The 20,685-nt window shown below is 56.2% G+C and overlaps 9 protein-coding genes across 9 annotated transcripts; 6 read left to right on the top strand and 3 right to left on the bottom strand.

Moving 5' to 3' along the window:
• Nucleotides 1–64: 64 nt before the first annotated feature.
• Nucleotides 65–2,357, bottom strand: JCM15063_001900 (A/G-specific adenine glycosylase; the record flags this gene model as incomplete). Its single annotated transcript, XM_076679152.1, has 6 exons — nucleotides 65–837; nucleotides 905–1,160; nucleotides 1,223–1,541; nucleotides 1,607–1,845; nucleotides 1,913–1,927; nucleotides 1,998–2,357. The coding sequence occupies 6 exons, from the start codon at nucleotides 2,355–2,357 to the stop codon at nucleotides 65–67; spliced, it is 1,962 nt and encodes a 653-aa protein (XP_076533676.1).
• Nucleotides 2,358–3,136: 779 nt separating this feature from the next.
• Nucleotides 3,137–3,825, bottom strand: ALG13 (N-acetylglucosaminyldiphosphodolichol N-acetylglucosaminyltransferase catalytic subunit ALG13; the record flags this gene model as incomplete). Its single annotated transcript, XM_076679151.1, has 3 exons — nucleotides 3,137–3,263; nucleotides 3,338–3,497; nucleotides 3,564–3,825. 3 exons carry the CDS (start codon nucleotides 3,823–3,825, stop codon nucleotides 3,137–3,139), a joined length of 549 nt encoding a protein of 182 aa, XP_076533675.1.
• Nucleotides 3,826–3,920: 95 nt separating this feature from the next.
• On the top strand, nucleotides 3,921–5,325 carry JCM15063_001898 (NUDIX hydrolase; the record flags this gene model as incomplete). Its single annotated transcript, XM_076679150.1, has 8 exons — nucleotides 3,921–4,156; nucleotides 4,220–4,277; nucleotides 4,344–4,353; nucleotides 4,421–4,453; nucleotides 4,521–4,553; nucleotides 4,623–4,753; nucleotides 4,819–5,069; nucleotides 5,148–5,325. The coding sequence occupies 8 exons, from the start codon at nucleotides 3,921–3,923 to the stop codon at nucleotides 5,323–5,325; spliced, it is 930 nt and encodes a 309-aa protein (XP_076533674.1).
• A 215-nt stretch (nucleotides 5,326–5,540) lies between these two features.
• Nucleotides 5,541–8,904, top strand: JCM15063_001897 (transient receptor potential ion channel family protein; the record flags this gene model as incomplete). The annotated part of the gene is made up of 9 exons (XM_076679149.1): nucleotides 5,541–5,613; nucleotides 5,696–5,798; nucleotides 5,917–5,942; nucleotides 6,271–6,483; nucleotides 6,554–7,292; nucleotides 7,357–7,705; nucleotides 7,765–8,217; nucleotides 8,293–8,483; nucleotides 8,556–8,904. 9 exons carry the CDS (start codon nucleotides 5,541–5,543, stop codon nucleotides 8,902–8,904), a joined length of 2,496 nt encoding a protein of 831 aa, XP_076533673.1.
• Nucleotides 8,905–9,776: 872 nt separating this feature from the next.
• CPA1 (carbamoyl-phosphate synthase (glutamine-hydrolyzing) CPA1) lies at nucleotides 9,777–11,316 on the top strand (the record flags this gene model as incomplete). The annotated part of the gene is made up of 4 exons (XM_076679148.1): nucleotides 9,777–10,916; nucleotides 10,981–11,038; nucleotides 11,107–11,169; nucleotides 11,240–11,316. 4 exons carry the CDS (start codon nucleotides 9,777–9,779, stop codon nucleotides 11,314–11,316), a joined length of 1,338 nt encoding a protein of 445 aa, XP_076533672.1.
• Nucleotides 11,317–11,547: 231 nt separating this feature from the next.
• JCM15063_001895 (uncharacterized protein) lies at nucleotides 11,548–12,747 on the top strand (the record flags this gene model as incomplete). Its single annotated transcript, XM_076679147.1, has 7 exons — nucleotides 11,548–11,709; nucleotides 11,807–11,925; nucleotides 11,997–12,110; nucleotides 12,177–12,297; nucleotides 12,363–12,410; nucleotides 12,479–12,657; nucleotides 12,726–12,747. 7 exons carry the CDS (start codon nucleotides 11,548–11,550, stop codon nucleotides 12,745–12,747), a joined length of 765 nt encoding a protein of 254 aa, XP_076533671.1.
• A 244-nt stretch (nucleotides 12,748–12,991) lies between these two features.
• On the top strand, nucleotides 12,992–13,884 carry JCM15063_001894 (uncharacterized protein; the record flags this gene model as incomplete). Its single annotated transcript, XM_076679146.1, has 4 exons — nucleotides 12,992–13,128; nucleotides 13,198–13,402; nucleotides 13,509–13,706; nucleotides 13,774–13,884. The coding sequence occupies 4 exons, from the start codon at nucleotides 12,992–12,994 to the stop codon at nucleotides 13,882–13,884; spliced, it is 651 nt and encodes a 216-aa protein (XP_076533670.1).
• A 1,083-nt stretch (nucleotides 13,885–14,967) lies between these two features.
• Nucleotides 14,968–17,892, top strand: JCM15063_001893 (uncharacterized protein; the record flags this gene model as incomplete). Its single annotated transcript, XM_076679145.1, has 4 exons — nucleotides 14,968–16,874; nucleotides 16,936–17,348; nucleotides 17,426–17,703; nucleotides 17,779–17,892. 4 exons carry the CDS (start codon nucleotides 14,968–14,970, stop codon nucleotides 17,890–17,892), a joined length of 2,712 nt encoding a protein of 903 aa, XP_076533669.1.
• A 716-nt stretch (nucleotides 17,893–18,608) lies between these two features.
• Nucleotides 18,609–20,542, bottom strand: JCM15063_001892 (FAD-binding oxidoreductase; the record flags this gene model as incomplete). Its single annotated transcript, XM_076679144.1, has 5 exons — nucleotides 18,609–18,992; nucleotides 19,061–19,111; nucleotides 19,168–19,688; nucleotides 19,754–19,856; nucleotides 19,922–20,542. The coding sequence occupies 5 exons, from the start codon at nucleotides 20,540–20,542 to the stop codon at nucleotides 18,609–18,611; spliced, it is 1,680 nt and encodes a 559-aa protein (XP_076533668.1).
• Nucleotides 20,543–20,685: the final 143 nt, after the last annotated feature.

Below are 20,685 nucleotides of genomic sequence, written 5' to 3'. Positions count from 1 at the left end.
CCCCCAAAGTTAAAAGGATAGTAGGTTGGTGACCGTACTTGCCCGTCAGTTCGTACAGACGGGACTAGGGCTCGTCCTCATCCGAACTTGGCGCAATTCGACGCTTCTTGTACACTTTCTTCCCATCAGGTAGGTCCAGCTGCACTGGAGCAGCACCGTCGCTCCGGCTGACGCCCACTCTAATCTCCTCGACGATCATCACATCATCGTCGTCATCTCCTCTCACTGCCACTTCCTGCTTCACTGCCGTCTTCGCATCCTTGGCACCAAAGAATCCCATTAGACTCTTTTGGCCCTTCTCTGCAGTCTTCTGGGAATCGACCTTGTGGCCGCCCTTGAGTTTGGTCCCTCCTTTCGTCTTCTTCACTGCATCCGTCCCCAACCCGAGAGCCTCTTGTCTCAGCTCCCACACTTTCTTCATAGCTCCACCCAAACTCTCGCCTGCGACCTTTGAAGCGTCGATCCATTTGCCCGTCCCCGCTTGACTCTGTACGAGCTGATCCTTCTTATCGAGTTTAACCTCGGTCGTACCTCTCGTTGGAGCCAACAGGGCGGGTGCGTCGTCTGAGGATAGAACGATATGTACTGTGTGGTACGTGCGGATGATGTGACTGTAAACGTGAACAACCGGCTCAAACGTGGTCTGTTCTTGTACCTTGACTGCTCTTGACGCTGCTGCTTCCTCGCTCGTTGCATTCAGCTTGAAGTCGGATGGAAGCGCGAGCAGGGTCTTCAGCAGGTTGACAATATGTTTCGATCGTAAGCCTTTTGTCGAGAGGGCATCCTCGTTCGGTGGTAGATCGACAGACGGGAACTCGAGCAATCCCGCCAACAGGCCTGACAAGGTGAAAAAACGACTCAGTAACGCACAACAAAAATGCCACACGACGGTATTCGCCTTTACCTTTTTCGGGACGCTTAAACACCAAGACCTGTCTGTCCTGAAGGTCCCCGCCGCTCGGTTGCCACTCGACCAGACAGACAGCTGTCTCTTCTTCTCGTTGTTTCTTGCGCTCTTTTGCCATTGGGTAGATCTCGACGACGTGTTGTGGTTCCTCGGCGGCGCGCGCTGGCAACGGCGAACAGAGCGTGCAGAGGTCCTCTAGATCACTCTCTCGCTCGGAAGCTCTCTTAGCCGGTCGATGTTTGATGTATCGAGCCTAGAGCGCACCAGTCGGGTCAGTTAATTCCGCCGGACGTGAAGCGGCTGCGAGAACCTCACCTCCTGGTATGCCAGGCAATCTTCGTTCAGAGGGCATTCGCCGCACTTGGGATTCTTGGGAGTGCAGACTGTCGCCCCGAGTTCCATCAGGCCTTGGTTCCAGCTTCCTGGCCGATTCTTGATAGCTTGGTCTCCTTCGATGATATTCTCGGGAACGAGGAGGTCGGCCATCGCCCAAATATACGAGGTTGTTGATTTCGCCGTTGCGGGAGCGTGTAATGCGGTCAGGCGAGACAACACCCTTGTGACGTTGCCATCAACGAGCGCGTTTCGTTTGCCAAACGCGATCGAGCTAATCGCTCCAGCCGAGTATGGACCGCTGTATAAATTGCGAGGCATGAGTGATTACCTCCTAGTCTGAACCCAAAAGCATCAAGGACGTACATTCCCTCGATTTTAAGCAGATCGTCGAGTTCCTCGGGAACGAATCCATCGAAATCGCGTGTGACGGTCTGAGCGCCTTCAAGCAATCTCTTGGCCCTCGAATAGTACCCAAGGCCAGTCCAGATTGCGTTCACGTCGTCGACCGTTGCTTGCGCAAGGTCTTTGACAGTCGGGAATCGGGCGATCCAGCGCTCGAAATAAGGAATAACGGTGGCCACTTGTGTTTGCTGCAGCATAATCTGTACCGATGGTTGTCTCTTGATTAGTCTTGGAATGTTTCTGCAAAACGAAATAACGAAGCTGTACCTCGCTAACCCAAACCTGGCGATCCGAAGCAGAACTTTAGATGCGAAAACTGAAGGTGAAACTCGAGGGACTATGATGGACGAACCTCGTATCCCCTCTGACTCCGGTCCTTCTTCGAGAGCTCGTGAGGTCTGTTGTCTTTCCTCCAAGGCATTCCGCGATGCTCTCTCCTCGCTTCGAACCATGTGAGCAATTTGTGCTGCACTCGTTCAACCTCCCAGGCATGCTTGATCGGATCCGGAAGTTCGCCGTACTTGCTAGCAGTCTTCGCTTTCTTCCTCGGGGAACCAGATGTGCGATAGAAGAGGTGGTAAGACGGCGGATGAGAGCGGTCTGGCAGATCCCCGAGAACGCTCGCCAACGTCGAATGGCAGGGATGTAAAGTATTTGGGGGTGGCAGCGGTACAGCGGGTACCGCTATCGAGGGCTTCTTGCGTGGCGGCATAGAGGTGTCGATGTAGAGAACGCTTGCAGCGATGCTGTACTTTGCGCGTCTCGACGCGTGCGCGCAGTTGCGCGTGCGGATTTTGGCTCTTGAGCGCATAGCCTCGCGTTGGTCGTTACTTCTTCGTCCACACCTGAATAGAGCGTACTACGGGAGAAGGGGACCGTTGTATATATGTCAGAAGAATCTATACCACAAAAGTGCTTCAAACCGCTCAAAGCGTCCTGCTCTAGGCATAGCGCGGAGACCCTGCTCCGAAGGACAACCTATTACGACTGCAGACCCTTGTTCACCACTGCTTCGTTGGCTTTGACTCAAGTAGAGGAGGTCCAAAGCGGTCGATGGGAACTGAATCGCATCTCAGGAGCGCACGGATCGTTTCGAAGAGCTCTCCAGTTTCGTCGAAAGCGTCTCTGGCACTCCGAGAATTCCAACCCGAGGCCAGGGGATGTCTACACCCTTGCTTTGACGGACACCGCCGCATCCGTCCTCGTACTTGACGTTTCCACGATCACCTGGCGTACGCAGCCTCTATGTCGTCGCCGCTGTGCCTGTTCGACTGTCGACTTACGAATTAAAGTCGCGGCTGTGATGGAGCTGAAGGCGGGGAGTTCGTCGTAGTGCCAGACGCATGAGAGCAGATATGAAAGTCCACGTGGTCGCGTCGTTGCGGAACTTGTCGGAAAGCGGAATTTGAGTCGCCGACTTTGCCGCGGAACAGAATGGCTCTACTCTGCCAATCTGTCAAAGTCCACGGTCGCGCAAATTTGCCGGCGATCTCAGAGGTATCCCAGGGTCTGATCGAGTATCTTCTGCATTTTGCCCTTGTCGAATGGTGGGAACGCGGTCTGTTCTTGCCGTTCAGTTTGAGTTGCGGCGAGCTCTGCCAGTGTTTGCGACAGCGTTCTAAGGCAAAGTCTAAGCAAGTTAGCCAGCAGTCTCGGTGAAACGCTCGCCTGCAGGCACGCTCAGCGACTGACCGGGGATCTCGGCAGACTTTGGCCCAGCCTTTCGTTTCCATCTCGTCGGCAAGGTCGCTCTGATGCGAATCCATTAACGTGTCGTTCGGGACAAGGATCAGCTGCCTAGACTGGGTCGGAGCTGAAGAAGGTCGAAGGAACGACAGGATGGAACCGGCACCTGTCGCGCATCTCGAGAGCGTCTGTAGCTCGACCGCGTGACATTGAGACAGGAAAGAGGGCGTACCGGCGTGGCTGACAACGAGGTCGCAGCATCCGACTCGCTGCTCGAGGTCGCTCGCGAACCGCGTGACCTCCAGCCGAACATTGTCCATGCGCTGCGAGCCAATCACGAAGCCTGTTGGTAGCGCCGAGTTGCCAATCTGAGCGTAAACAGAGGTGATGCCGAACGCAGAAGCGAGATACGATATCAAGTTGGGCGAGAGGAACGCCTCGACGAGCGCGGTATATTCGGTCGAGCCGACTGTCAGGAGCGCCGACTGAGTCATCCGATACGATGTCGAGCCGACATGAAAGGAGTTGAGCGGGTGAAGCGAGCAACCGGATCCGGCGCTTCTCTCGCTCGCTCCACTCGGATACCCGAATGTCCCGACACACCTCAAATGAACAGCTAGAGGCATCGCTCGACTCGTTCGTACATGCCGAAGCACATTTGACCGAAGAAGACGGCACCCTCGATGACCTGTCGACGATTCAGCCGCTCTCGCCCCACTCGCTCGCGGCTATCTCGAATCTCGCGCGCTACAAGGCTCCGACGCAAGACACGTACCCACATCCCGAAGGAAGAGCAGCCGTGCTGGTCTGCCTGTTTGGTAATCGGTACAGCAGCGCTTATCCCGACGGTTCATAGACGAGCGCAAGCTGAAAGTTTCGCCCGCTCAGGACCGGCTCGAACCTCAATGTACTACTGACGACGAGAGCCGAAACGCTAAGAACATTTGTAAGCTCCCTAAGTACTACTGTTCCAGCCTGATACCGTCAAGCTGAAGCCGTATAGAATCGGTAGCCAGGGCAAGGTCATCCCCGTTCCCTTGCCGTTCCGCTCGATGCGAGATGTCGACTGACCTCGGATGCAACATACAGTCGCATTACCCGGTGGCAAGATGGATAGATCAGGTGCGTGACCCAGTCGTGCTCTCCCGCACGGGCCGGAACAACCATATCTTACTATAGGGCCGCACAGACATCAACCTCGAAACGACCGCTCGTCGCGAGGGTACGCGCTTCCGTTTCACAAATATTTCAGCAAGGATACTAACGTAGATTGCGTTGCCGGGCGCTTCAGCGTGGGAGGAGGTGGGGATCCCGATTGATACGACCCGGATACGCTACTTAACTACGTTACCCCCGTTCCTGATGCGGAACCTGTCCCTTGTCACTCCTGTCGTTGTTCTCATCTTGGACTATTCGCTCAAGGTATGGTGCTTCTGAAAGGACCAAAATTTTCATGCCATCGACAAGCGCTCACCTCGTTTGGACAGCCCGAACTCAACTCTGCCGAAGTCTCGGAACTCTTTTCATTTCCGTTGGAAGGGTTCCTCCTCGACCAGCCACGCCCACCTGTCTTTCGGGAACCGCCAAGTCAGGTCTCGAGCGATCGACCGTACCATACGACCGAAGACTACACCTGGTACGAGGGCAAACCTCATCGGTTCCACGCGTTCGAGGCGGATCCGAGGCCCATCACGGGCGTGACCGCCGAAATGTTGATCCACACTGCGATGATTGCCTAGTGTGTCGCCTCCCGTTTGCCTGCTCGTATCGTGGAAGTCGAGGAGCTGACGATCAGTTCACAACCCTCTTCGTGTAGCGGGAGGCAGCCAGACTTTAAGCTGAAAGCGAACGACGAAATGTTACACGCCGAGCTGATCGACCGAGCGATCAAGGATCCGCGGTGGGAACAGGTGCGAATAGAGCAACGCGAGCGGGAAGCAGCCCGGAGGGAAGCATGGGAAGCTGAGCTTGCCAGAGCAAAAGGCAAGCTGTGAATTTTGATATTGCGCGTATTGCATGAGCAGTGGCCCGCACTGGTGACATATGACGCCTCGAGGCTGCGATCAACTATGGCCGAACCAGTGAGATAAAAAAGGGAAACGCGAAAAAGAAGACCGGTCGACCGGGAACGGATCCGCAGCGGCCCGTTTCTGATCAAGTAATGAATAGTAATCTGGTTCTTTCTCGTCTTCCAAGTTCCACCTCGACGATGCGGCGCCTATTCGGCGTGCTAGTCGCCTCGACTATCGTCACACACGTCTTGGCTGAAAGCAAGGTGTTCTGTACGTACTTCCAAAGGGCCACGCGTGTGCGTCTGCTGACGGTTCGCTCTCGGTTTGTTCGATCATTTCTCTCGCTCCGCAGACGCATCGGCCGTCTCTTACTGCTCCGAGGCGCGCGCGATCGAGGTGGACCAGTTCTTGCTCGAGTACGACGACGTAGACAAGAGCATCTCGTTCGACATCTCGTGAGTTGTCCCTCTTTCCCAAGTCCGAAACGCTCGAGACTCCGACATCGGTCTCCGCGTACTCTCGCGCTGCAAAGCTCTACTGCTGCTGACAAGCAATCGTTCACTCTTCGCACAGTGCTGCCTCGGTCGAGCCCAACTTAGGTGAGCAGTCGTGCCGACTTTTCTCCAAGCCGAAGCGAGCGATCGAACCCCTTCGACCAAGCGAGGCTCTCTCCGCAATGACGTTGCTTCGGCGCCCAGCCCATGTCCGAACCTGTCGGTCACCATCGCATGTTTGACATGCTGCTGAGCATACCTGAACCAACGACAAGCAAGAGGGCTTGGATACACACCGCCCCCGCAGTGGCTCGTGAAATCGAGACGGATATTCGAATTCTTTGATTTGAAATCCTCAATCATACTCAGCGACTGTCGACCAGCTTTGGCGATTCGAGCATCAACTGATCATCTGGCGTTGCGAAATGGACAGATGCAAGCCTCAATCTTGAGCTGATCGCGTATGGAATCCACGCCGTCAACGCTACCCTCAACTTGTGTGATCTCCTGAATGGGGTCCTGTGCCCCTTGCCTCAGTACGACTTTGTGGGCTCGGCGACGATTCCACTGCCCGCCTCGGTCACCGACAGTATCAACATTCCGGCCATCGGGTTCTTGATCCCAGATTTGGAGGCGACTGCGTTCGGTGCGTTCATAGTCGCTCCTTCTTCGGCAATGTCACGAGCTCATCTGACGAATCAATTCTGTGTGGATAGTTCGACTGCTTCGGGTGTCGGACAACTCGGAAGCGGCTTGCCTACGAGTCGACCTTTCGAACGGCAAGACCGTGCGATGGTCGTCTGTCAGCTGGGCTTTGGGCGGGCTTGCACTCGGTTCGGTCCTGCTTTCAATTTTGTACTTCCTCGTCGGCACACTTGTCTACCCGCCTGCGACCGCCGCCCTCACGTCAATCGCCCATGGATCGCTCTCGCCCGCCGTCTGGGCTTCTCTCGCCCGTCGTAAAGAGCGTCTTCTCCTGTTGACCAACCTGCTTCAATTTGCCGCAACGACGGGACTCCTGTCGCTCGATTACCCGATCATTTATGACTCGTATACAGCGAATTATGCGTTCGCATTGGGCTTGATCCGCGAGGCGCCTATTCAGCAAAGCATCGACAATCTCCGGAACGGCACTGGAGGCAACCTCACGAGGCTGGCCGGATCCAACAATCTCGTCGGCGGGACCGAAGCAAACAGAGGCATCTTCAACCGCAACACGAGACGTAGCGTGATCGTGCCCGATCAAGTTCCGTCGGTGTCCGAGTTTACGGGCGCACTGCTCGACAAGATCGGACAGTCAATCGCAAAGGGATCGGTCGGTGCGCTGCGGGAAGGCAAGAAGTTCATCAGGAGGCAGTCGGTTGAGCCGAAATCGGTCATCGCAATTCCAGAAGTCCAGCAGCAAGACACGATCAACGCGGTCAACTACGGTATCCCCCATGCTCTCGTGGGTCTGTGAGTCGGCTCCTGATACCCGTTCAGGTTCTGGACAGCACTGACCATGCTCTCACATTGGCAGCGACATGTCGCCGTACAACGCGTTCATCACCGTTTTCATCAACTTCCTGTTCCTGATGGCAATTGTTCTTGCGCTTGCCCTTATAGGAGGAATTTTCTGGGTCCTCCTCATCTCGATCGCGAAACGAAAAGCCAGGAAACGCAGCCGAGAATTGGGTGTCTCCCCTGACGAGATGCACGAATCGGACGAGCAGCATGGTTGGAAAGGTGTCGGATGGCGGGGCTTGAGCCGTCGAGGAAGCGGACCCTTCATGAGCGTCCTGAGATCAGGCAGCCTGCGATTGCTCCTCGTCGCATGGTACCCTCTCGCGCTCTTCACTTTTTACCAATGGACGATCGGCTCGACGGATGTGAGTCAGCCTTCAATGCACTTTTTCAGTATCGAGTCGCTGACCTCTACGTGCTCCAGTCGTATGCGCCGATCGTGCTCTCCGTCTTCACCATCGTCTGCATCGCATTGGCGCTTCTATTCCTATGTGTCCGCTTCATCATGCTCGCTCGTCGAGCGTGGCAATTCAACGCTCCGACCCCGCCTGTCTCGTCCGATCCACTCGAAGCTGGGCCACATGCCGAAAAACACTCGTCACCATTCAAGCCCGATGTCGAACACTCGTTCACAACGCCGAACCCGGGCAAAGCTCTGCCCAAAGCCGAGCGACGCGAGGTGGAGGATCTCGCTGTCGGTGAACTGCTGGCGGTCGGCGGTGCAAGTTATGCACCGTTCTGGAACGCCTACAAGTGTCGATCGAGACGCACGACCGCTGGACGCAAGAGTCAGTGGAAAGGCCGCGGGTGGTGGTTCGGCATGATCGAAGTTGTCATCGTTCCGCTTGTGACGGCGCTCTTTGTCGCGTTCGCCCACGTCAGTTCAGCGTTTTCGCTCATCACACTGATCGCGGAACGGAGCTAACTGTACCTTGTGGGTGGATCCGATCAGACGTCGGGCTGGACACAAACGATCGCGCTCCTCGTCATTCAGTCTCTCCTCTTCCTTGCGCTCTGCATCTGGACACCTTACGAAGACAAGAGCTCGAACGCGACTCACATCTTCCTCGCCATCTGGCGGGTCATCGTAGCAGGCGCTCTGATCGTCTTCAACGAGAGCATCGGTCTCAACGAGATCGTGAGGTGAGTTGGCATTCGCATTACAAGGACGATTGCGACGCGAGCTGAGACAGACCCGTGCATTTTCTGTGATAGGGTTGCTGTCGGAGCTGTGCTAGCCGTCATTCTCTCCGTTCTCGTCATCCTCTTCTTCGTCCTCCTCGTCATCGACTTTGTCCAGTTGATCGTCTTCCTCGTGCGGGGCATCAAGTTGCGACGACGTACATCGCGAGTCGGTGCGACCACGGGGACCGACAACCCTGCGCCTCTCATGGCCTCCCAGCTAAGGGAAAAGCCGGTTGTCCGACAATTAAGCGACGAGTCTTCTAGTCGAAACAGCCACGAACCCGAGCGCCAGTTCACCGACAGTTCGATGACGCTCAGCCCCAGCCACGAGCCTGCCCCGAAGAAGCCAGTCCACTCTCACTTCAACGAGAGATTCTAGACCGCGTTTCCTTTTCCTACACGGACCCTCTCCGTTGTCTCCACTCGTCACGCGTACCTCGCGCAAACCTAGCTCGGAACTGCTACCACTAGACTGTCCATAGCCTTCCAACCGTTCTTGTACACTTGCGCTTCCGTATAGACCGCATCGCTTGTCGTTTCATGTCTGCTCCCCAGTTCGCATCCTACACTTTTTCTGTACATAGCAATTCGCACGCTCATCCTCCGACTGACGACTTCCTGAGGAAATGTAGTCTGCAAAGCAATTTCTCTCCCTTTCTGATCTGCAATTCGCATTGTACCATACTATCCTTTGGGCGAATCACGCCGTGTCAGGCTTATCGAGGCGTATGGGCAAGTAGCAAAAGCTCTGGAAGAGAAAAATGTGGGAGAGGCACGCGAGTCAAGTTGGCGGTTAGTCGGTGCGCGGCAGTTGTTGCGAATCCCTCGCTCTTCTCCCTCTCTTTCACCGATCTCGTCACCTCACGCTCTCGTTCCAGCTCGCTCCGCGCCCTTGCTCAGGCCGCATCTCCTTTACAACTACACCCTCATCACCTTGTGCATGTACGTGCTTCCCGTCCTGCCACGCGTCGGCTCGAGTCGTCTCGCTGCAAAGAAATCTTTTCCCGTGTTGACTCTGACTCCGCGCTCCCACACGCTGCACAGGCAAGTGATCTGCTGGCACGGAGAGACCCGTCTAGACTAGTGAGTGCTCCAACTACACGCGAACCCGACAAAGCGAGAGCGAGCGATCCCGACTGACCTTATCTTTTTCCACTGCAGCCTCGAGTACTCTGCCGTTTCTAAACAAACCGCTCAATCATAAATTCCCTGTCCATCCGACACCTCACCCTCGCACCCAGCCCCTCCAAGATGCTCTCACTCTTCCGAACTTCCGCTCCGGCGCTCAAACGAGTTGCTCGTCCCTCCCTCATCCGCACCCTCGCCAACGGCACCGCTTCGCCCAAATCCGAGAACCCCTTCGACCCGAACCTCCCTGCGACCCTCCACTTGAAGTCGGGCGAGTCGTTCACCGGAAAAGCGTTCGGCGCCCCCATCTCGCGATTCGGTGAATCCGTCTTCTCGACCGCGATCACGTCGTACACCGAGAGTATGACCGACCCTTCGTACCGCTCGCAATTCCTCGTCTTCACGACCCCGCTCGTTGGCAACTACGGTGTCCCCGACAACTTTGCGCCCGAGAACCTTTCGCCGAATGGACCTCCGGTCATGCTCGAGTCGAACGGAATCCAGTGCGCTGGTATCATCGTCACCAACTTGGCCGAACAGTACAGTCACTACCAGGCCGTCGAGTCGCTCCACCAGTGGTGCGACCGTCACGGAGTTCCGGGTATCACCGGAGTCGACACTCGTGCGATCACGACCCTCCTCCGTAACCGCGGTTCGACCCTCTCGAAGCTCGCGATCGGTGCCGGCCACGACGTCCGCCCTCAAGACTCGGAGTACTGGGACCCCGCGGTCGAGAACCTCGTCGACCAAGTCTCGACCCGCGAGATCTACACGCTCAACCCGGACGGAGACGTCAAGATTGCTCTGCTCGACTTTGGTGCCAAGGCCAACATCCTGCGTGCCCTCACCCGCCGAAACGCGTCCGTTACCGTCTTCCCGTGGAACTACGACTTCAACAAGGTCCGCGACCAATTCGACGGATTGTTCCTCTCGAACGGACCTGGTGACCCGAAGCACTGCATGGAAGCTGCCATGCACCTCCGCAAGACCATCAACGAGTGGGAGAAGCCCGTGTTTGGTATCTGCATGGGTCACCAAGTGATCGGACTTGCCGCTGGACTCGAGGCGTACCGCATGCGCTTTGGTAACCGTGGACACAACCAACCCGTGCTCGCGCTCGCCAACAGTGGCAACATCAAGGCTGGTCGCGTCTACGTCACCTCGCAGAACCACCAGTACGCACTCGAGCTCGTTGACCCCTTCCCCAAGGGATGGGAGCCCTTCTTCCTCAACGCGAACGATGCCTCCGTCGAAGGTGTCAAGGTGAGCACTTGCCGACGCTGATCGACATAGCTATGTGTGCTGACGTATTTGCCCCCTCTTTCAGAGTACCGAGGCGTCTGGCAAGCGAGTTTGGGGAGTCCAATTCCATCCCGAGTCTGCTGGTACGTTTTCTCCTGGAGATACTCCCCTCGTATCAAGTAGAGCTGACGATCGAGGTGCTCTCTTCTAGGTGGACCCCTCGACACTATCCACATGATTGGTGACTTTGTCGAAACCTGCCGCGCTGGAAAGGGTGAGCTACTCTCTTTTGCTACTTTATCTCCGAGTCGAGATTGCTTACTTTCCTCTCGTTCTTCCCTCAGGCGCCGGAGCTGGTCTTCCTACCGGTGGAATGGCCGCTGCCAAGATCAAGAAGACTGATCTCGAGGCTGGTCTCTAGAGGATCCGATTCCAACTTTTATACAAAGCTTTCTAGTCCCGGAAATTTGGTTGTACATCACTACTACGCATGACTCTAGTTCTCGTTCATCCTCGCAAACATACATCTCGTTCTGAACCCAAATTGCCGAGCAACTCTGCGAGAATTCACAGAAAGACTGTTTTGAGCTCTTGCCTTGATCAACTCGCCCTCTCTCGTCATCGCTCTCAAACTCGCCACTGCTCTCATTTTATGCACCCAATCGTCGTCGTCAGCGGTCTCGGCAACGCGACCGGAACTGGAGCTGCCGTCGCACGTCTCTTTGGCAGTGAAGGATTCCGCGTCGCCCTCGTCAGTCGCCCTCGTCGCGAAGTCGATGCTCTCAAGGCAGAGATCAATCAGAGTGGTGGCGAGGTGAGAGACTCGAGCCTCCGAACCCTGTCCGTCTGTATCGTATGTAGCGGCAGACTGACTAAGCCGGATCGATGTGGGGAATATCGGTTGATTGCAGGCCGAAGTGTTTGGGGTCAGTGAGTACAGCTACCAAGCGATCACCGAGGTCTTTGAGAAGATCCGTCAAAATTGGAGGGACGGCAGGATCAAGTGTGCTGTGTGGAACACGGCGCAATGGTCAGCTTCTGGGCGTTCTTCCTCCTCTCCGTGCTTCCTGCGAGCTGACTAACGTGCCTTCTGGTATACAGGTCAAACATTCCTTTCCTCGACATCAAGGAGAAAGACATCGAGACGTCCACTCGCATCAACATTGTCTCTGCGACGAGCTTTGCTCAGGCTGCGATTGGAGCTTTTCTCGCCGAGTCCGTTTTTCTCTCTCTCTCTCTTGTCTGGAAGCGCGCCTCTCACTTCTTCTGTTGAGTCGGTAGAGGTACCGATGAGGAGCAAGGAGGCTCGATCATAATGACGGGCGCGACGAGCGCCTGGCGCGGCAAAGAAGCTTTCGGTGCTTTCGCTGCTGGCAAGCACGGCTTGCGGGCCCTGAGCCAGGTACACTCTCTCGCGCTCCGACTGCTCACAACTACACTAATGACAAATGTTGGCTTGTTTGATAGTCGATTGCGCGCGAATATGGCCCGCAAGGAGTTCATGTTGCATTCGTCGTGTGTATTTTCGGCTTCTGTCAAACGCTCGTTTGCTTGACCAGAAAACTTTCGCCGCTCGATTGCAGGTCATTGACGGCACGATTCTGACGACGCGCACAGAAGCCAACTTTGGATCGCGCCCTGACCGCGAACCAAACTGGCTTCGGGACGAGAAGCAACGGCTCTCGCCTGAATCGATCGCGCGGACCTACCTGTACTTGCACCGGCAAACTCCAGACGCGTGGACTCTCGAGATGGATCTCAGGTAACCGTCGCTCTGCTGCCCTCTCGTGAATTGCTCAAGCTCTGACACTCTGCACGAAACGTCGGCAGGCCGGCCAAGGAGCATTTCTGAAAAACTTGTCAAATCAGGTATCGTCTGTGTCTGCGTAACGCGTCTGTTTGAAGCTCAGTATTGGCCCTGCGAATGGCAACTCCGTCTCTGTACTCTCAGATATCCGACACAGGTTTGACGGAGCTCAGTGCTGCGGCCCCACTTTAAATGACGTCGCACCGGCTGTCAGGTCCTCGCTGCTCGGTCGCTCTTCTCTGCTTCCTCCTCTGCTCTCATCATACGCCGCAAATCATACGAAATCACCATGTCAATTACTCCTGACTCCTCGAACCCTTCGGTGACCGACCCTTCGAAGCGCATCTCGTCGGTTCTCGAGAACGACCAAAAAGATGTTATCTCGCGAGGTGCTCATGTCACTTGGTCTGCGGCGTCGGCTACATGGTGAGTGGACTGACGGATCCCGATGCATTGGCTGTCTCTTCGGCACTGATCCAAACTCGTTACCGTCAGGCTGTTCCTGATTGCGACGCCGCTCACGTTCTTCCCTCGCATCCTCAACCTCGTCTTCGGATCCCTTTTGACCGAGATGAACAAGCCAGAGGCACTCGACGGAACCGCTGAAACGACGATTCGTACGTTGAACGTGCTCGAGATCAACCTTGCACACTTTGCCGGCCTCGCGTGCTTCGCTCTCGGCACCCTGATTGTCATCCAGGTAAGTCGCATACGGTCCACTTCCTCGCGTTCGAGGAGAGATCAGAGAGCGTGTTGGAGAAAGGAATTGACCCTTCAGATGTCACTCTGTATTTCCCGTCGAACAGTCTGGTGCCCTTCCTCTCACTTCGTCGCTTTCCGCCTCGGACGGTGTCGCGCAGTCATCCGCTGCCGCGCCCTTCCGTCAGCCCACCATCTTCATCGCGACCGCGTTCTTCGCGATTCTCGCGTGGAACAGCTATGACCTCAACATGAAGATCGCGGCTGCCCCGAGTGCAGGCTTGACTGTCTACGGTCTTTGGGTGGTGAGTCACATCTTGTCTCTGTCTCGACGAGGCCACCGCTCACGCGCTAAACACTGTCCGGCACCAGCTCCTGTTTGCGCACCAGGGACGGGTCAACCAGGCGAGCTCGAAAGCGAGTTCGTTCCCGTTCAAGAATAGTGCGGCCGAGGAGAGCAAGGCTGAAAAGAAACTCCAGTGATCGAGTGTGTTCTGAATTTTGACAGTACAGTGACATCTGGATCTGTACATGCAAATAAAGATTGAGGAATCTGCTTCTTGCGCAGACGCGCTTGTTGGTGTTGCTGTGCACTCACCGAGTCCAAGACAGTTGACAAGTCGTCCCATTCGATTCGAAATACTACAAGGAAAGAGGGACGTAGACGCCAGACCCCGCGGATCCATGCGCCTTGAAAACATCGTGTCCTCGTGATCTTGTGCGCACTGCTCCCGTTTCGCCAACAGAACAGGCTCCTGTACTCGAGTTCTCCTGATCAGCACGAACCCTCATCCGAGTCCGAGGAGCAGAGACCCTGCTTTTCTGAGACAGCCGTTGCGGTCCTCCGCAAAGATTTGCACCCCACCTCGCCTCTCGCTCGACCCGCCAGGACACCCTCAACTTGAGGGGGGTTTCAGCTCCAATATCCGGACGACGTGAGGAGTGTGCTCGATCGCTTGCACGAGCAAAGGACCTCGCTCCGTACGTCCGCGTTAGGGTCTCGAGATCGCGATCAAACAACTTCCCCTGGACACATGCTGACACACTCTGCTGATTTTCCAGTCAAACAGTCGACAGCCAGCCGATCAAAGCAGAGACGGACGCCTGTGTGTGTGTGTGTGCTGAACGACTGCCTGAACCGGGAACAGCGTCTGCGCGAGCCATCTGGTCCATCTCGCACGAGACAGCCAGTCAATCGCAACCGCACGATCCAATTCGGGCTATCGGTTTCGCCAAGCCTGGTACGTCCTGCTTGATTCGTGTGCGATAGGAAGAGCAGGCATGGCACGAGCAGATTCCAATGTTGACCATGCACTCAACGGTCGTAATTAGAATCTCGCCTCGTGTTGCTCGTCTGCCTGTGCCCATCCAGAAATCCGACCCGCCAGCACGCAGTGTACTCGTGAGCCGGCGCGCACCAACCAGACGAGACGGAGCCAGAATTGAACAGCCAGTCCAGAAATCGGCCAGGCCACAAAACGCTCCCGACTCGTCGCGATCCTCTTTGCTTTCCTTCTAGTGGCCCATCGTAATCGTCTGCAATTCGCGTACACACTCGAGTACGTGATGAGCGGAACCACCCACGATCAGGTAGCCGAGGCTGATGTTTGTTGGTCTGTCCAGATGGATCTTGCGCGTTCTTCTTCGGCTTCGCTCGAGACCAAAGCGCCGGACGTTGCCGCTTCCCCGGCCATCCTCGCTTCTCACTTTCGACTCGATCCACTGTGCCTCGAACAAGCGAGCTCGCTACGGCAGCCGTCGAAGCTCGGTCAAGACACTCTCGCAGCTCGCCGTCTGCTAAAAGCTGCCAAAGCTGGTCGACCACCGATCGTTCGGCGGCGGAGTCGCAGCCTCGATGATGAAGCTAGAGTCAACCCACCGCCTGCGACAGAACCTTTCCGCATCGATCCGACACCCTACCTCGACACGCGCTCGTCCCGAACGTCGATGACGACGTCGACCCCCTTTTCCGCTTCTTCCTTCTCGTCCAATTGCACAACGATTCCAAACTCGGCCATTTCTTCGTCCTGTGCGACGACGGCGCCTTCGCCCTACATCGCCTGTCCAATGACTCCGTGTCTGTCGTTCGAGCACTTCAGCCCGGGAGGATTCGTAGTGCCACCGCCCATCACTCGGTCCTTCTCCGACACCGCACTCGAACTCACGTCGAACACGACCGAGCCGCTCTTCTCTCTGCCCGTGAGCGAGCTGCCTCAATCGCAATCTTCAAAATCGCTCTCGAAATCGTTCTCGGCCGCAGATCACCGCCTCGCGAGCTGGATCAAGGTCACGTCCTCGCCCTTCTCGGGTACCCCTCATGCGTTACCTCCCCTCGCCGAATCGCCAGCGCCCTCGTGCCACCAATCTGTCCGACACCAGTTCACCCCGGTCCTGCCATCGCCATTGTCGGAATCGTACACATCGGTTGGAGAGGACGGCTTCCCTTTCCCGGCGACGCCTGTTCTGCCTTCGTTCCCAGCGCACCCAGACTCCGTCATCGCGTCCACCTCCTCGGCCAGCGCGCCGACATCGCCAGAATCTTCAGTTAGGTCGGCACCAGTAGTCTCGCCCATGATCCCACGAGCGCACGCTCGTGCCCACACGTTCGCCTCTACCACTACTTCTGCGCCCATCACACGCTCGCCGCCCTTCCGCTCGACGACATTGCCGTCGCCTGCCGCAGGCGTTCCCCTGAGGACTTTTGAACGTCAGGAGCGCCGGTCAATCCCGTTGACACCGCCCGACAGTATCTGTACGGCGCCTTTCCTAGCTACGGCGTCTGCCAGCGAACTTGCCTGGCAGGACGTTCTCGGCAGTCGGATGGAAGCGAACAAGATCCCGGCCGTGGCGCAAGCTCAAATCTCGCTGATGGACGCCGAGGGTCGAGGGAAAGGAAAGGACGCTCCAAGGTTCTCGAGCAGTACACCGGATGAAGAGGCGGTTGCGCGCAAATCTAGAGGCGCGAACGGCAACGAGCTCATGAGCACAGTCGGAGGCGGTCACTTTGGTACGGCAACGAGGGAACGACTGTCGCAGCTCATTCAGGAGCACCTCGGCGATGTGCCGCTCAAAGTGGACGATTCGATAGTGCAGATTGTCGAGTATGGGGCGATCCACTCCAAGTCTTCGGCACTCGTCCATCCGATTCTCAGCCATTTCGCTTTGCGACATCGCTCCTTGATTGAACTCTCCGAGTCGACAACACTGCAACCGACGACCTTTGACGAACACGAAGAGGTGTCGTTTTCGGTTCTTCACACTGACAAGACTGGATCCGACTTCCGGAATCTCGCCCAATCACTCGACGCTTCTGCCTCTCCGAGCGAATCGTACTTGCAAGTCGACCCGACTCTCGACGGTCGAGTGTTTTCGACTTTTTCCGCGCGACCGTTTGGAAGCAAGGTGGTGCCGAAAGGCAGCGTCAGCGTTGGGTTCTCGGCGATGAGTCTGCATTGGCCAAGCACCGATCGCAAGTGAGTCGATTTCGTTTCTGTACGGTTTGGCGCAACAGCTCAACTCTTTTTGTCTCCGCAGATATCGAGTTGCACCAGCGACTCTAGCTCACGGCGAGTTGATGGCGTTCCTCTCGGCTCGAGCATTCGAATTCAAAGCGGGAGGTCTCCTCACCCTCGCCTACATTGGTCGCTCAGAAGAGTACGCGAACGCGGGCTCTCCTGGCTATTCGCCTTACTCGTCTTCGCCTTCGACCCCGTCTGCCTCGCCGACCGAAGCATCGACAATCATGACGCGGACGTCCAGTGGCAGGAGCGCCTCGATGCCAGTTGGGATTGGAGCTGGAGCCGTGCCAACGAGTCGGGCTAGTGTCCCGGCCCTTCCCACGAGGAAGAGGGATATCTGGGCAGTATTGACCAGCGTACTCGGCAAGGCGATTCAGCGATTGGTTAGCACGGGCCTCCTCAAGCCGCAAGTGGCACGTCAGCTTCTCGGTGAGTCCCGTCTCTCGCAACCTTTGGAGTTTCCCCCGATTTGCGACTGACGACTCCTCTGTTTCTCGTATCTGCAGCGCTTCCTCTCCACCCTCGAACGCCTCGACAGACGCTCGCATGCGTGCGCGCGTCTTCACATTCGTGGGAGTTACTGCATTCGTCTCTCCTCACCCTCGCCCACCCGGCGTGGCAGGGCGTTACCCACGGCACCGTCTCCCCCGAGTCGTGGGCCGACTACACGATCCAGCTGCTGAAGATCTTCTGGGAGGCCGAGATCCGAGCGATCCTCAAAGATGCGCTCGGCAGTCGAGGCGCGTGCGAATGGGTGCTCGATTGCTTGTGGACCGTTGCCAAAGTGAGTTGCCTGTACCAATTTCCGGTCAGACGATTGAAGCGCTCGAGACTGACCCTTGCGGATTGTGCTATGCAGGAAAAAGTCGAGGAAGATCCCCCTCACCCTCTCGAGCTTGAAATCCAACTTCTCGCACTTCGACGTCGCTCGAACCGTTCGAGTTCGACCCCTCCGTCTCCCAGCATGATCTAGTGTCTTTCCAATGACCCATCACTACGGAAAAACCGGCAATCAAAAAACAAGGAATACCCTCGCAGGATGTTGAACCCCCTTTTTTTTAGACCAGATACCCTACCCTTTCTCTCAGTTTTTTGATACCCCCCCTCCCTTGTTTCGCTCTCCCGGGTCTCCAGGTTCTCTGTCTTTCTCACTCTTTCAGTGTTTTCGCTTCCACCGATTTCTTCTTTTTTTTTTCTTCGGAAGAGACATGTTTCTTTTTTGTGTAGAAGCGCTGGACTCGCTATTCTAGATTTTCCCATCTTTTTGCCTCATTGCCGTTCGAGCCAAGATATATGAGCGTCGCCAGGGTTGCAGTCTCGACGAAAAAAGCGCGAGCGATGAGAGGTGCGTGGAGCCGGATGGCAAAATGCCAAAAAAATTATGATCCGTAGATCAAACCTTCTGACTGCATGTGTCATCCTTGTGCAGGGGCCATGCTAATCTTCTCTGTATCGTTCCAATTTTAATGTATGGCACCACCCGAAGGTGGGCCTAATCTCGAGAGGCGTTTGCATAGGCACATGTATAATGCCAGGTTTTTGTATTATACTGACACCGGGTATGATTATGTTCGCTCAAGCGGTGTCACTTTCCTTGCCATTAGCATTTCTTCAAGTTCCAAAGCAGCTTCGACGAGTGTCGTTTGCAGGGCAAGACGGCCAAGAGCGAGCGAAAAGAAAACTACGACATCATTTCCAAACTTCCTCGCCTTCTTCGAACAAGATTTTGCCCGGGTTGAGCAAGTTGAGTGGGTCCAGCTCCTTCTTGATCCTTCGCATCAGGGCCAGTGTGCCGTCTCCGAGTTCCCTCTGGAGATAGCCGCGTTTGGTCAACCCAATTCCGTGCTCGCCGGAGCACGTACCGTCAAGCTCGATCGCCAATAATGCGAGTCGTTTCGCGAGCTCTTCGACTTCGTGGGGTACCGTGTTTCCTCGGAACAAGATCGCTCGATGGATGTTTCCGTCGCCAATGTGGGCGACAACAGGCGCGAGAAGTCCCGATTCTTGCACGAATGCGTCGGATCGATCGATAAACTCGGCCACGCGTGACAGTGGTACGCAAATGTCGGTGATCTGGTATCATTCGATGTAAGCTCCCGGTCTCAGAAGAGGACTCTTGCGCAGGAGAGAGTATGCTGTACCATGGTACGACACCCTTTGCCAATCAGGAGCTGTTGTGACCAGTATTGAGACTGAGCAAGTCGTGTCAGCAAAATTGGCATCGACTAGTACAATCGTACGAGAGTACCTTTCTCGCGGTCCAGATCAAGTCATTCTCCTGTTCCGTTTGAGCGATCCACAGAGGCTCTCCGCGATTCTCTTGCACGATCGCTTCCACTTTGCGGACGACCTCGTTGACTGCCTCTGGCGATGCCGCCGAGAAACGCATCAGCACAGTCGGTTGTTCCTGTAAGCGCCGCCCTTGGAGGAGATTGGCGAGGTTGAGCCCGCGCACGGATGTGCCGTCGAGGAGCTCGAGAGATGTAGGCGCCAGTCCTTGCCTAATGATCCCGATCGAAGTTGCCACCGCATCGGAGACACTCTTGAACGACGTCAAAACGACCTTGAGCGGCAACAGAGGCGCGAGGCGAACAGTGATGCGGGTCACGATGCCAAGAGTGCCTTCCGAGCCCAGGAACAGCCTCGCCGTGTCCCAGCCCGTCGAGCTTTTCCGTGCCCGATTGGTCCCTTTCGTGCGGATGACAGATCCGTCCATCAAGACAACTTCGAGCGATGTGATCCATTCGGCGCGCAAAGTACCGTATCCAACTGTGAGCAGGTGCAGACCCATATTAGCGATGTGCTCGGGCGTGACCACTCGCAGCGTTGCTGACCGGTATTTGTGCCACTTCCTGCGACACCGACCATGCCGCCGAACTCTGCACCAGGCGCCGGATCGACCGGGAAATGCAGTTTTATATTACGATCAGCGAGGTACTGACGATTCAGAGAGATCAGTCCTTGTCCGGCACTGCTACAAACTAAGGACAGTGACAACATACTTTATTCAGTGAGACCCAACCTATTCCGGGTTCGACTATCGCTTGAAAATCGTCGGGATGGACCGCAACGACCTTGTTCATCCGGCTGACGGAAACGTGCAGCACCGGTCGGTTCTTTGCGCTTTTCTCGCGCTGCAGTCGTTCCTGACGCTCGCGTTCATGATCTCGCGTGTCGCCCCGCCATCGATCCTGTTCCGGCGGATTGCAGCACGTCGGGACAAATTGTCCTTCGAGTGCGGTTCGACCCGCGGTCGGAATGATCGTCCAACGATACTCAGTCGCAAAGCGGACGGCTTTCACTACGTCTTGAGTGCAGAGGGCGTGTAGTACAGCAGTGGGCGGAGTCGGTGGGAGCAGTGAGCCCCACGATGTCCCATGCAGTTCTCGACTCGCGAGGTCGAGCGAGAGCTGAGTCGACGGGAACAACCGTTGCAACGCTTCAACGTCGGCAAGAATGACAGGATCGACCTTGCCTGACGCAGTTGTCGTCAGGTGATGACTTGCTGGTGTACCGGTGCCGGAGCCGGTGCTCGAAGTGGGGAAGCCGACGACGTGCTGCCGAACTGCCTCGAGACGAGCAGTGGCAGTGGCAGTCGTGGTCGAAGACGAGCGTCGGGTCATCGAAGAGTTCAATGGAGGATTTGGCGCCGTTCGAAGAGCTGGCCCGCAGAAGTGAGATGCGGCCGTACGGCGGAGAAGAGTCAGGTCATCGATGAAACTCGGCCGGCCGGGGCTCCTGACTTTTTTTGGTTAGCGCCTGCCGA

This window comes from Sporobolomyces koalae (assembly GCF_050403365.1).
Source record: "Sporobolomyces koalae JCM15063 DNA, S_koalae_JCM15063T_v1_ctg20, whole genome shotgun sequence".
Classification (NCBI taxonomy): domain Eukaryota; kingdom Fungi; phylum Basidiomycota; class Microbotryomycetes; order Sporidiobolales; family Sporidiobolaceae; genus Sporobolomyces; species Sporobolomyces koalae.
This window is presented reverse-complemented; position numbering and strand designations above follow the sequence as displayed.